Here is a 15,536-nt window from a genome sequence, read left to right as displayed (position 1 = left end):
GTAACAGTCTGTCAAGCGAGACTATATGTTGATTGATCTAATGCTGGGTGTTGTCCAGAGTATCTGGGACGCACCTGTTGTGGTGTGGAACAGGTCTCAGCGGCCTGGGGACACCGGAGACAGGTACAGGGATGGGGACACCGGGGACAGGTACAGGGATGGGGACTCCGACGGCATTGGGGCTACGAATCAGATGACCACTCCTTCCGGGGGAGTTAGGGTTAGGGTTAGCAGGCAAAGGCTTCTGGGTATTCCTGCCCAGGGGGTAGGCAGGTAAAGGCTTCTGGATATTCCTGCCCAGGGGGTCGGCAGGTAGAGGCTTCTGGATATTCCTGCCCAGGGGGTCAGCAGGTAGAGGCTTCTGGATATTCCTGCCCAGGGGGTCTGCAGGTAGGGGTTTCTGGGGGGGACTAGGCTTCTCCAAATCCTATTAAAGACAGACACACCGACAGTCAATCGAAACAATCAATGAATGAAGGAATCAGTCTATCAAGCAATCAAACCATCTCTTTAATGTCCCAATTGGAACAGAGTGGTGTTACATTCAAAATGAGCCATGATGATTATTCAAAACTTAATCTGAACTGAAAACTGATGGGACCCGTAGACTCAGGTTGATAGTGTTGACTCACACACACCACCAGGGGGCGATCAAAGCCACCTAACTGTACCCCAGGTCTCATCTGACCTCTGTCTGCTTGTATTACCACATCGACAACATCCCTTGTTCACCATGGCAGCCCTCCCTCGACCGACCGACCGACCGTCCGACAGACAGACAGACAGACAGACAGACAGACAGACAGACATACAGTATCATACCATACAGAACCATACAGTATCATACCATACAGTACCATATAGTATCATACAGTACCATACAGTACCATACAGTACCATATAGTACCATACAGTACCATACAGTACCATACAGTACCATACAGTACCATACCACACAGTACCATACAGTACCATACCACACAGTATAACACAGTATCATACAGTATCATACAGTACCATACAGTACCATACCATACAGTACCATACAGTATCATACCATACAGTACCATACAGTACCATACCATACAGTAACATACAGTACCATATAGTACCATACAGTATCATACAGTACCATACAGTACCATACAGTACCATATAGTACCATACAGTACCATACCATACAGTACCATACAGTACCATACCATACAGTATCATACAGTACCATACATTACCATACAGTACCATAGCATACAGTACCATACAGTACCATACATTACCATACAGTACCATACCATACAGTACCATACAGTACAATACAGTATCATACAGTACCATACAGTACCATACAGTACAATACAGTATCATACAGTACCATACAGTATCACACAGTACCATACAGTACCATACCATACAGTATCATACAGTACCATACATTACCATACAGTACCATACCATACAGTACCATACAGTACCATACAGTATCATACCATACAGTAACATACAGTACCATATAGTACCATACAGTATCATACAGTACCATACAGTACCATATAGTACCATACAGTACCATACCATACAGTATCATACAGTACCATACATTACCATACAGTACCATACCATACAGTACCATACAGTACCATACATTACCATACAGTACCATACCATACAGTACCATACAGTACCATACAGTATCATACAGTACCATACAGTACCATACAGTACAATACAGTATCATACAGTACCATACAGTACCATACAGTATCATACAGTATCATACCATACAGTACCATACCATACAGTACCATACAGTACCATACAGTACCATACCATACAGTACCATACAGTATCATACAGTACCATACAGTACCACACAGTATCATACAGTACCATACAGTATCACACAGTATCACACAGTACCATACAGTACCATACCATACAGTACCATAGAGTACCATACAGTATCATATAGTACCATACAGTACCATACAGTACAATACAGTATCATACAGTACCATACAGTACCATACAGTACAATACAGTATCATACAGTACCATACAGTACCATACCATACAGTACCATACAGTATCATACAGTACCATATCATACAGTATCATACAGTATCATACAGTACCATACAGTACCATACAGTACCATACAGTACCATACCATACAGTACCATACAGTGTCATACCATACAGTACCATACAGTACCATACCATACAGTACCATACAGTACCATACCATACAGTACCATACAGTACCATAGAGTACCATACAGTATCATATAGTACCATACAGTACCATACAGTACAATACAGTATCATACAGTACCATACAGTACCATACAGTACAATACAGTATCATACAGTACCATACAGTATCATATAGTACCATACATTACCATACCATACATTACCATACAGTACCATACAGTACCATACCATACAGTACCATACAGTACCATACAGTATCATACAGTATCATATAGTACCATACAGTATCATATAGTACCATACATTACCATACCATACAGTATCATACAGTACCATACAGTACCATACAGTATCATACAGTATCATATAGTACCATACAGTACCATACAGTACCATACAGTATCATACAGTATCATATAGTACCATACAGTATCATACAGTATCATATAGTACCATACAGTACCATACAGTACCATACGGTACCATACAGTATCATATAGTACCATACAGTATCATACAGTATCATATAGTACCATACAGTACCATACAGTACCATACAGTACCATACAGTATCATACAGTATCATATAGTACCATACAGTATCATACAGTATCATACAGTACCATACAGTACCATACAGTACCATACAGTATCATACAGTACAATACCATACAGTACCATACAGTATCATATAGTACCATACAGTACCATACAGTACCATACAGTACCATACAGTATCATATAGTACCATACAGTACCATACAGTATCATATAGTACCATACAGTACCATACAGTACAATACAGTATCATACAGTACCATACAGTACCATACAGTACAATACAGTATCATACAGTACCATACAGTATCATATAGTACCATACATTACCATACCATACATTACCATACAGTACCATACCATACAGTACCATACAGTACCATACCATACAGTACCATACAGTACCATACAGTATCATACAGTATCATATAGTACCATACAGTATCATATAGTACCATACATTACCATACCATACAGTATCATACAGTACCATACAGTACCATACAGTATCATACAGTATCATATAGTACCATACAGTACCATACAGTACCATACAGTATCATACAGTATCATATAGTACCATACAGTATCATACAGTATCATATAGTACCATACAGTACCATACAGTACCATACAGTATCATATAGTACCATACAGTATCATACAGTATAATATAGTACCATACAGTACCATACAGTACCATACAGTATCATACAGTATCATATAGTACCATACAGTATCATACAGTATCATATAGTACCATACAGTACCATACAGTACCATACAGTATCATATAGTACCATACAGTACCATACAGTACCATACAGTATCATACAGTATCATACAGTACCATACCATACAGTACCATACAGTATCATACCATACAGTACCATACATTACCATACAGTACCATACAGTACCATACAGTATCACACAGTATCATACAGTACCATACAGTATCATACAGTATCATACAGTACCATACCATACAGTACTATACAGTACCATACCATACAGTACCATACAGTACCATACCATACAGTACCATACACTACCATACAGTACCATACAGTACCATACAGTACCATACAGTACAGTACCATACAGTACCATACAGTATCATACAGTACCATACAGTACCATACAGTATCATACAGTACCATACAGTACCATACAGTATTATACAGTACCATACCATACAGTACCATACCATACAGTACCATACAGTACCATACAGTACCATACAGTATCATACAGTACCATACAGTACCATACAGTAGCATACAGTACCATACCATACAGTACCATACCATACAGTACCATACAGTACCATACAGTACCATACCATACAGTACCATACAGTACCATACCATACAGTATCATACAGTACCATACAGTACCATATAGTACCATACAGTACCATATAGTTCCAGCAACTATAACTATTCTTTGCTCAATCATTTCACATGACCTGGATTGGAACCTTATTTGAAAGCTTTATCCTCAAACCGTCGCCTTTTCTTGTTATGTGAGCTGCTTCAGCACCACCCTGAGACAATACTTTGACTTTCGTCTGATTCTAATGTCTGTATAAGGCTTAAAATACAGGATAGAATATTGCTTTGTTACTTGATTGCGCAAAACACAGACCCCTTACTATAGTGCAGTGGTATTCAACTCTGCCCCTCCGAGGTCTGGACCCTGCTGGTTGTCTGTTCTACCTGATCATTATCATCACCCACCTGATGTCCCAGGTCTAAATCAGGCCCTGGTCATTGATATCACCCACCTGGTGTCCCAGGTCTAAATCAGGCCCTGATCATTCATATCACCCACCTGGTGTCCCAGGTCTAAATCAGGCCCTGGTCATTAATATCCCCCACCTGGTGTCCCAGGTCTAAATCAGTCCCTGATTATTCATATCACCCCACCTTGTGTCCCAGGTCTAAATCAGCCCCTGATCATTCATATCACCCACCTGGTGTCCCAGGTCTAAATCAGGCCCTGGTCATTAATATCACCCACCTGGTGTCCCAGGTCTAAATCAGTCCCTGATCATTCATATCACCCCACCTGGTGTCCCAGGTCTAAATCAGGCCCTGATCATTCATATCACCCACCTGGTGTCCCAGGTCTAAATCAGGCCCTGGTCATTAATATCACCCACCTGGTGTCCCAGGTCTAAATCAGTCCCTGATCATTCATATCACCCCACCTGGTGTCCCAGGTCTAAATCAGGCCCTGATCATTAATATCACCCACCTGGGGTCCCAGGTCTAAATCAGGCCCTGATCATTAATATCACCCCACCTGGTGTCCCAGGTCTAAATCAGGCCCTGATCATTAATATCACCCCACCTGGTGTCCCAGGTCTAAATCAGGCCCTGGTCATTAATATCACCCACCTGGTGTCCCAGGTCTAAATCAGGCCCTGATCATTAATATCACCCCACCTGGTGTCCCAGGTCTAAATCAGGCCCTGGTCATTAATATCACCCACCTGGTGTCCCAGGTCTAAATCAGGCCCTGATCATTAATATCACCCCACCTGGTGTCCCAGGTCTAAATCAGTCCCTGATCATTAATATCACCCCACCTGGTGTCCCAGGTCTAAATCAGGCCCTGGTCATTAATATCACCCACCTGGTGTCCCAGGTCTAAATCAGACCCTGGTCATTAATATCACCCACCTGGTGTCCCAGGTCTAAATCAGGCCCTGATCATTATTATCACCCCACCTGGTGTCCCAGGTCTAAATCAGGCCCTGGTCATTAATATCACCCACCTGGTGTCCCAGGTCTAAATCAGGCCCTGATCATTATTATCACCCCACCTGGTGTCCCAGGTCTAAATCAGGCCCTGGTCATTAATATCACCCACCTGGTGTCCCAGGTCTAAATCAGACCCTGGTCATTAATATCACCCACCTGGTGTCCCAGGTCTAAATCAGGCCCTGATCATTATTATCACCCCACCTGGTGTCCCAGGTCTAAATCAGGCCCTGGTCATTAATATCACCCACCTGGTGTCCCAGGTCTAAATCAGGCCCTGGTCATTAATATCACCCACCTGGTGTCCCAGGTCTAAATCAGGCCCTGATCATTAATATCACCCCACCTGGTGTCCCAGGTCTAAATCAGGCCCTGGTCATTAATATCCCCCACCTGGTGTCCCAGGTCTAAATCAGGCCCTGGTCATTAATATCACCCACCTGGTGTCCCAGGTCTAAATCAGGCCCTGGTCATTAATATCACCCACCTGGTGTCCCAGGTCTAAATCAGGCCCTGGTCATTAATATCACCCACCTGGTGTCCCAGGTCTAAATCAGGCCCTGGTCATTAATATCACCCACCTGGTGTCCCAGGTCTAAATCAGACCCTGGTCATTAATATCACCCCACCTGGTGTCCCAGGTCTAAATCAGGCCCTGATCATTATTATCACCCCACCTGGTGTCCCAGGTCTAAATCAGTGGATGTGTCGCCAGGCCAAGCTCAGTACAGCTTGTTTTGTTTCGACTCGGTTTCTGCTCAGTGATGTCAAAAGCCCCAGAGTGAAGTTAGCTGGCTTTACAGCGGGGCGGTCACTCTGTCTCATCGGGAATATCTCGTCGGGAATATCTCGTCGGGAATATCTCGTCGGGAATATCACAAGTTTCACACGTTTTTATTTTTAAGAGGTTTCTTTGCCCCTGAAAACTTTTGTGACGCTTTTTTGAGGGCTTTCGTTACGCTGCCATCCATCAAGTGATTGTAAAGTGGTGTTTCCCCAATGGTTCCACTATTGCCAAGAGCTGTGGGACGTGGGAAACTAGCACATTACAAAAGGGTTCTGTCTCTATGAAGGCTACTGGTGAACAACTACTAATCTTTAAACATTTGCAGCCGGTATTGTCATGCAAGGACGGACGATTTGAGTACGATCCACAATACAGGCTACAGTGTCAAATGGGAAGACAAAATTGAATCCGGGCCAAAAAGAAAGTGCATATCTGATGAAATCCAGACATAAACCTACGACTGTGAATGCAGTGGTAACTGTACAGCACTCTGAGTTAGACCCTAGTGGGCAAAACTGGTTCAAAAGACAATAAGGTCTTTTTAACAGCAAAACGGGTTCAAAAGATGAATTATCAAGCAGTTATCCACTAGGATGAACACAGACAGCCCCTTTACTAAATACCAGAAGACCCCCATAGACCCCCACAGCCCTGGCCAAGCTGCCCCCAGCTGAGAGGCTCTTCTTGGGAAGAGTCAGCAGCCTGGTTAGCCTCCCTGGAGCTCCTGGGTCTGGAAGCTGGACCAAACAGCTGTTACTGCTACAGGATAGGGGTTGGATTTGACTGGCAGTTAGACCACGACTACAGGCCTTACTTATTAATGCTCGAAACCATTGCATTTTCAGGAAGAGCAACAGTTGAGCGGGAAGGCCTGTCTTAGCCTGTCTCTTATGCAGTGAGATATGGTATAATCCAATGAGTTAGCCAGAACTAAACACATGTTCTGATTTGTTGCGGACACCAAGTGTCCAGTTTAGGCCCGTGGACATTCTAGAATTGGAATGTCATCACCGGAACTTGGAACACTGGACGCAACATTCTACTGCAGTAAAATGGGCCGTTCTGACAGCTTCATCCAACATTAGTTTGATACGGCTCGACTCAATTTACCACGTCTATTTCTGCGAAGCTCGTTCCCGGACTATTAATCAATAAATGCCCTCTGCCTCCTCAATACACACTGTCATTCATCTCATCATCTCTTGAATTTACAATCTGGGAATCTGTTCAAAATTCATTTCATACATTTTTTTGCTGTATTTACCCATTGAAAACCGAATCGCAGACTGCAGCTTTAATAGCATGATGCTTGATGATACTTCAATAGACAGGCCTTGGGTCTGCTATGACCTCCTAATGACCTTCTGTTCATCAGAGCAGGAGTTAACATCTCATTCATGCTTTAACACACTGCTAATGAGCATGATGTGTCCTAATGATGGCACGCACGCACGCACGCACGCACGCACGCACGCACGCACGCACGCACGCACGCACGCACGCACGCACGCACGCACGCACGCACGCACGCACGCACGCACGCACGCACGCACGCACGCACGCACGACACACACACACACACACACACACACACACACACACACACACACACACACACACACACACACACACACACACACACACACACACACACACACACACACACACACACACACACACTGCCTCACCAAGACCATCCGGCAGGAGTTATGGTGCTGTGGCACACTGCGAAACGACGCCCCTCTGGGCGGAGCCTGGGTGAGGCTGTGGGCATGTCCTTGGCCATGGGGAGGTAGGGCTCGGTGAGGAGGGGGAATAGGTGGTCTGGGCTGTCCTGGTCTAGGGGCGGACGTAGGGGACAGGGACAGGGGGACGGGGTGACTGAGGTGAACAGGGGAGCACTGGGGTAGTCGTTGCAGGCTGTGGGAGGGGTAGGGTTGTCCAGGGGGGTGTTGATTTTGGGGAGGAGGCTGTGGAGAGACGGGAATACAGAAACACAGACACATTAATCAGAAACTGGGTCATATTCATTAGTACCCACTGTATCAAAATGTGTTTAAATGGTAATTGAAAATGAGCGTTTCTTATTGTACAAGTTCAGGTAGTCCCTCCCTGTTTCAGTGTGTTTTCTTCCGTTTGGTGTCTAATGAACACAACCCAGAACAGAAACAGACCAGAGCAGAACCAGAGCAGAACCGTCTGCTTCATATCATCAGCTGTCATGTCAAATCTCCAACCTTCTACCACCCCTCTCCTTCACCTACTCTCCATCCTCCCTCTCTCCTTCACCTCCCCTACTCACCTCCCCCTCCTCCCCCTCTCCTTCACCTCGTCTCCACTCCTCCTCTCTCCTCCCCCTCCTCTACTCTCCTCCCCCTCTCATTCACCTCCTCTCCACTCCTCCCCCTCTCATTCACCTCCTCTCCACTCCTCCCCCTCTCCTTCACCTCCTCTCCACTCCTCCCCCTCTCCTTCACCTCCTCTCCACTCCTCCCCCTCTCCTTCACCCCCTCTCTACTCCTCCCCCTCTCCTTCACTTCCTCTCCACTCCTCCCCCTCTCCTTCACCTCCTCTCCTCACCTCCTCTCCATCCTCCCCCTCTCCTTCACCTCCTCTCCACTCCTCCCCCTCTCCTTCACCTCCTCTCCACTCCTCCCCCTCTCCTTCACCTCCCCCTCTCCTTCACCTCCTCTCCTTCTCCTCCCCCTCTCCTTCACCTCCTCTCCTCTCCACTCCTCCCCCTCTCCTTCACCTCCTCTCCACTCCTCCCCCTCTCCTTCACCTCCTCTCCACTCCTCCCCCTCTCCTTCACCTCCTCTACACTCCTCCCCCTCTCCTTCACCTCCTCTCCACTCCTCCCCCTCTCCTTCACCCCCTCTCCACTCCTCCCCCTCTCCTTCACCTCCTCTCCACTCCTCCCCCTCTCCTTCACCTCCTCTCCACTCCTCCCCCTCTCCTTCACCTCCTCTCCACTCCTCCCCCTCTCCTTCACCTCCTCTCCACTCCTCCCCTCTCCTTCACCTCCTCTCCACTCCTCCCCCTCTCCTTCACCTCCCCTACTCTCCTCTCCCTCTCCTTCACCTCCCCCTCTCCTTCACCCCCTCTCCACTCCTCCCCCTCTCCTTCACCTCCCCCTCTCCTTCACCTCCTCTCCACTCCTCCCCCTCTCCTTCACCTCCCCTACTCTCCTCCCCCTCTCCTTCACATCCTTCCCTCTACACAGCTTCCTATCACACTGTTAAAAATCACAACATTTCCTCCAGTCCATTCAGCGTTCCCTGGATTCCCTGGGTTAGGATTAGTTCCCTGGATTCCCTGGGTTAGGATTAGTTCCCTGGATTCCCTGGGTTAGGATTAGTTCCCTGGGTTCCCTGGGTTGGGAGTAGTTCCCTGATTCCCTGGGTTAGGATTAGTTCCCTGGATTCCCTGGGTTAGGATTAGTTCCCTGGGTTCCCTGGGTCCTCATTCAGGTACAATATCAAAGAGAGAGAGAGACAGAGGACGTCTGACCTAGTCTAGGTGGACAGAGCCACAGACCTCACAGCTATGATTTCAGGAATTTTTGGGGTGGACTAAAAATGTATTCCACACTCAGTCACACACACCCATCTCCCCTATAACACTGTACAGCTCCTGACCTCACCTGAACCCTGCTTACATCAAACAGACATCTCTCCTCTTACCTCAGCTGAGTCATAAATGGCACCCTATTCCCTTTATAGGACACTACTTTTGACCAGAGGGACCAGGACACACAGAGCTCTGCTGAAAAGTAGTCCACTGCATAGGGAAGAGTGTGTCATTTGGCGATGCAAACCTCCTCTTACCGGAGCAGAGAGAAGACCAAATGAAACCCAGATACTACAGGACGGGTCACTAAAACCAGACACTACAGGACGGGTCACTAAAACCAGATACTACAGGACGGGTCACTAAAACCAGACACTAAGGGGACGGGTCCCTAAAACCAGACACTACAGGACGGGTCCCTAAAACCAGACACAACAGTACGGGTAGCTAAAACCAGACACTACAGGACGGGTCCCTAAAACCAGACACTACAGGACGGGTAGCTAAAACCAGACACTACAGGACGGGTCACTAAAACCAGACACTACAGGACGGGTCACTAAAACCAGACACTACAGGACGGGTCACTAAAACCAGACACTACAGGACGGGTCACTAAAACCAGACACTACAGGACGGGTCATTAAAACCAGACACTACAGGACGGGTAACTAAACCAGACACTACAGGACGGGTCCCTAAAACCAGACACTACAGGACGGGTCATTAAAACCAGACACTACAGGACGGGTCTCTAAAACCAGACACTACAGGAAGGGTCACTAAAACCATATACTACAGGACGGGTCACTAAAACCAGATACTACAGGACTGGTAGCTAAAACAAGTTAAAGTATCAGCCTGTCACCTGAATATAACACTCTGTTGTTGTTAAAGTACCAGCCTGTCACCTGAATATAACACTCTGTTGTTGTTAAAGTACCAGCCTGTCACCTGAATATAACACTCTGTTGTCGTTAAAGTACCAGCCTGTCACCTGAATATAACACTCTGTTGTTGTTAAAGTACCAGCCTGTCACCTGAATATAACACTCTGTTGTTGTTAAAGTACCAGCCTGTCACCTGAATATAACACTCTGTTGTTGTTAAAGTACCAGCCTGTTACCTGAATATAACACTCTGTTGTTGTTAAAGTATCAGCCTGTCACCTGAATACAACACTCTGTTGTTGATAAATTACCAGCCTGTCACCTGAATATAACACTCTGTTGATAAAGTATCAGCCTGTCACCTGAATATTACACTCTGTTGTTGTTAAAGTATCAGCCTGTCACCTGAATATAACACTATGTTGTTGTTAAAGTACCAGCCTGTCACCTGAATATAACACTCTGTTGTTGATAAAGTACCAGCCTGTCACCTGAATATAACACTCTGTTGTTGTTAAAGTATCAGCCTGTCACCTGAATATAACACTCTGTTGTTGTTAAAGTACCAGCCTGTCACCTGAATATAACACTATGTTGTTGTTAAAGTACCAGCCTGTCACCTGAATATAACACTCTGGTGTTGATAAAGTACCAGCCTGTCACCTGAATATAACACTCTGTTGTTGTTAAAGTACCATTCTGTCACCTGAATATAACACTCTGTTGTTGTTAAAGTACCAGCCTGTCACCTGAATATAACACTCTGTTGTTAATATACCAGCCTGTCACCTGAATATAACACTCTGTTGTTAATGTACCAGCCTGTCACCTGAATATAACACTCTGTGGTTGTTAAGGTACCAGCCTGTCACCTGAATATAACACTCTGTTGTTGATAAAGTATCAGCCTGTCACCTGAATATAACACTCTGTTGTTAAAGTACCAGCCTGTCACCTGTATATAACACTCTGTTGTTGTTAAAGTACCAGCCTGTCACCTGAATATTACACTCTGTTGTTGTTAAAGTATCAGCCTGTCACCTGAATATAACACTATGTTGTTGTTAAAGTACCAGCCTGTCACCTGAATATAACACTCTGTTGTTGATAAAGTACCAGCCTGTCACCTGAATATAACACTCTGTTGTTGTTAAAGTATCAGCCTGTCACCTGAATATAACACTCTGTTGTTGTTAAAGTACCAGCCTGTCACCTGAATATAACACTATGTTGTTGTTAAAGTACCAGCCTGTCACCTGAATATAACACTCTGGTGTTGATAAAGTACCAGCCTGTCACCTGAATATAACACTCTGTTGTTGTTAAAGTACCAGCCTGTCACCTGAATATAACACTCTGTTGTTAATATACCAGCCTGTCACCTGAATATAACACTCTGTTGTTAATATACCAGCCTGTCACCTGAATATAACACTCTGTTGTTAATGTACCAGCCTGTCACCTGAAAAAAACACTCTGTGGTTGTTAAGGTACCAGCCTGTCACCTGAATATAACACTCTGTTGTTGATAAAGTATCAGCCTGTCACCTGAATATAACACTCTGTTGTTAAAGTACCAGCCTGTCACCTGTATATAACACTCTGTTGTTGTTAAAGTACCAGCCTGTCACCTGAATATAACACTATGTTGTTGTTAAAGTACCAGCCTGACACCTGAATATAACACTCTGTTGTTGTTAAAATACCAGCCTGTCACCTGAATATAACACTCTGGTGTTGTTAAAGTACCAGCCTGTCACCTGAATATAACACTCTGTTGTTGTTAAAGTATCAGCCTGTCACCTGAATATAACACTCTGTTGTTGATAAAGTACCAGCCTGTCACCTGAATATAACACTCTGTTGTTGTTAAAGTACCAGCCTGTCACCTGAATATAACACTCTGTTGTTAAAGTATCAGCCTGTCACCTGAATATAACGCTCTGTTGTTGTTAAAGTACCAGCCTGTCACCTGAATATAACACTCTGTTGTTGTTAAAGTACCAGCCTGTCACCTGAATATAACACTCTGTTGTTAATGTACCAGCCTGTCACCTGAATATAACACTCTGTTGTTAATGTACCAGCCTGTCACCTGAATATAACACTCTGTGGTTGTTAAGGTACCAGCCTGTCACCTGAATATAACACTCTGTTGTTGATAAAGTATCAGCCTGTCACCTGAATATAACACTCTGTTGTTAAAGTACCAGCCTGTCACCTGAATATAACACTCTGTTGTTGTTAAAGTACCAGCCTGTCACCTGAATATAACACTCTGTTGATAAAGTATCAGCCTGTCACCTGAATATAACACTCTGTTGTTGTTAAAGTATCAGCCTGTCACCTGAATATAACACTCTGTTGTTGTTAAAGTATCAGCCTGTCACCTAAATATAACACTCCGTTGTTGTTAAAGTACCAGCCTGTCACCTGAATATAACACTCTGTTGTTGTTAAAGTACCAGCCTGTCACCTGAATATAACACTCTGTTGTTGTTAAAGTATCAGCCTGTCACCTAAATATAACACTCTGTTGTTAAAGTACCAGCCTGTCACCTGAATATAACACTCTGTTGTTGTTAAAGTACCAGCCTGTCACCTGAATATAACATTCTGTTGTTGTTAAAGTATCAGCCTGTCACCTGAATATAACACTCTGTTGTTGTTAAAGTACCAGCCTGTCACCTGAATATAACACTCTGTTGATGTTAAGGTACCAGCCTGTCACCTGAATATAACACTCTGTTGTTAAAGTATCAGCCTGTCACCTGAATATAACACTCTGTTGTTGTTAAAGTACCAGCCTGTCACCTGAATATAACACTCTGTTGTTGTTAAAGTACCAGCCTGTCACCTGAATATAACACTCTGTTGTTGTTAAAGTACCACCCTGTCACCTGAATATAACACTATGTTGTTGTTAAAGTATCAGCCTGTCACCTGAATATAACACTCTGTTGTTGATAAAGTACCAGCCTGTCACCTGAATATAACACTCTGTTGTTGTTAAAGTACCAGCCTGTCACCTGAATATAACACTCTGTTGTTAAAGTATCAGCCTGTCACCTGAATATAACATATAACACTCTGTTGTTGTTAAAGTATCAGCCTGTCACCTGAATATAACACTCTGTTGTTGATAAATTACCAGCCTGTCACCTGAATATAACACTCTGTTGATAAAGTATCAGCCTGTCACCTGAATATTACACTCTGTTGTTGTTAAAGTATCAGCCTGTCACCTGAATATAACACTATGTTGTTGTTAAAGTACCAGCCTGTCACCTGAATATAACACTCTGTTGTTAAAGTACCAGCCTGTCACCTGAATATAACACTCTGTTGTTGTTAAAGTATCACCCTGTCACCTGAATATAACACTCTGTTGTTGTTAAAGTATCAGCCTGTCACCTGAATATAACACTCTGTTGTTGTTAAAGTACCAGCCTGTCACCTGAATATAACACTCTGTTGTTAATGTACCAACCTGTCACCTGAATATAACACTCTGTTGTTGTTAAAGTATCAGCCTGTCACCTGAATATAACACTCTGTTGTTGTTAAAGTACCAGCCTGTCACCTGAATATAACACTCTGTTGTTAAAGTACCAGCCTGTCACCTGAATATAACACTCTGTTGTTGTTAAAGTACCAGCCTGTCACCTGAATATAACACTCTGTTGTTGTTAAAGTACCAGCCTGTCACCTGAATATAACACTATGTTGTTGTTAAAGTACCAGCCTGTCACCTGAATATAACACTCTGTTGTTGTTAAAGTACCAGCCTGTCACCTGAATATAACACTCTGGTGTTGTTAAAGTACCAGCCTGTCACCTGAATACAACACTCTGTTGTTGTTAAAGTATCAGCCTGTCACCTGAATATAACACTCTGTTGTTGAAAAAGTACCAGCCTGTCAACTGAATATAACACTCTGTTGTTGTTAAAGTACCAGCCTGTCACCTGAATATAACACTCTGTTGTTGTTAAAGTATCAGCCTGTCACCTGAATATAACACTATGTTGTTAAAGTACCAGCCTGTCACCTGAATATAACACTCTGTTGTTGTTAAAGTATCAGCCTGTCACCTGAATATAACACTCTGTTGTTGATAAATTACCAGCCTGTCACCTGAATATAACACTCTGTTGATAAAGTATCAGCCTGTCACCTGAATATTACACTCTGTTGTTGTTAAAGTATCAGCCTGTCACCTGAATATAACACTATGTTGTTGTTAAAGTACCAGCCTGTCACCTGAATATAACACTCTGTTGTTAAAGTACCAGCCTGTCACCTGAATATAACACCCTGTTGTTGTTAAAGTATCAGCCTGTCACCTGAATATAACACTCTGTTGTTGTTAAAGTACCAGCCTGTCACCTGAATATAACACTCTGTTGTTGATAAAGTACCAGCCTGTCACCTGAATATAACACTCTGTTGTTGTTAAAGTACCAGCCTGTCACCTGAATATAACACTCTGTTGTTGTTAAAGTATCAGCCTGTCACCTGAATATAACACTCTGTTGTTGTTAAAGTACCAGCCTGTCACCTGAATATAACACTCTGTTGTTAATGTACCAACCTGTCACCTGAATATAACACTCTGTTGTTGTTAAAGTATCAGCCTGTCACCTGAATATAACACTCTGTTGTTGTTAAAGTACCAGCCTGTCACCTGAATATAACACTCTGTTGTTAAAGTACCAGCCTGTCACCTGAATATAACACTCTGTTG

At 43.9% G+C, this 15,536-nt stretch overlaps 1 protein-coding gene and 1 long non-coding RNA gene across 2 annotated transcripts in view; one reads left to right on the top strand and one right to left on the bottom strand.

Moving 5' to 3' along the window:
• Nucleotides 1–15,536, bottom strand: part of LOC139569890 (disintegrin and metalloproteinase domain-containing protein 12-like) — a gene marked incomplete at its 5' end in the record, with an annotated part of 223,864 nt that overhangs the window by 8,785 nt on the left and 199,543 nt on the right. The window contains 2 exons of the mRNA XM_071391213.1: nt 75–427; nt 8,019–8,333. Coding sequence (XP_071247314.1) covers nt 75–427; nt 8,019–8,333 — 668 coding nt within the window. The remainder of the gene's footprint in view (nt 1–74; nt 428–8,018; nt 8,334–15,536) is intronic.
• On the top strand, nt 4,697–5,441 carry LOC139571624 (uncharacterized). Its single transcript, XR_011674330.1, has 3 exons — nt 4,697–4,999; nt 5,047–5,142; nt 5,190–5,441. It is a non-coding gene; the product is annotated as an uncharacterized lncRNA (long non-coding RNA).

The sequence above is a fragment of the Salvelinus alpinus genome, chromosome 3 (genome assembly GCF_045679555.1).
Source record: "Salvelinus alpinus chromosome 3, SLU_Salpinus.1, whole genome shotgun sequence".
Taxonomy (NCBI): domain Eukaryota; kingdom Metazoa; phylum Chordata; class Actinopteri; order Salmoniformes; family Salmonidae; genus Salvelinus; species Salvelinus alpinus.
This window is presented reverse-complemented; position numbering and strand designations above follow the sequence as displayed.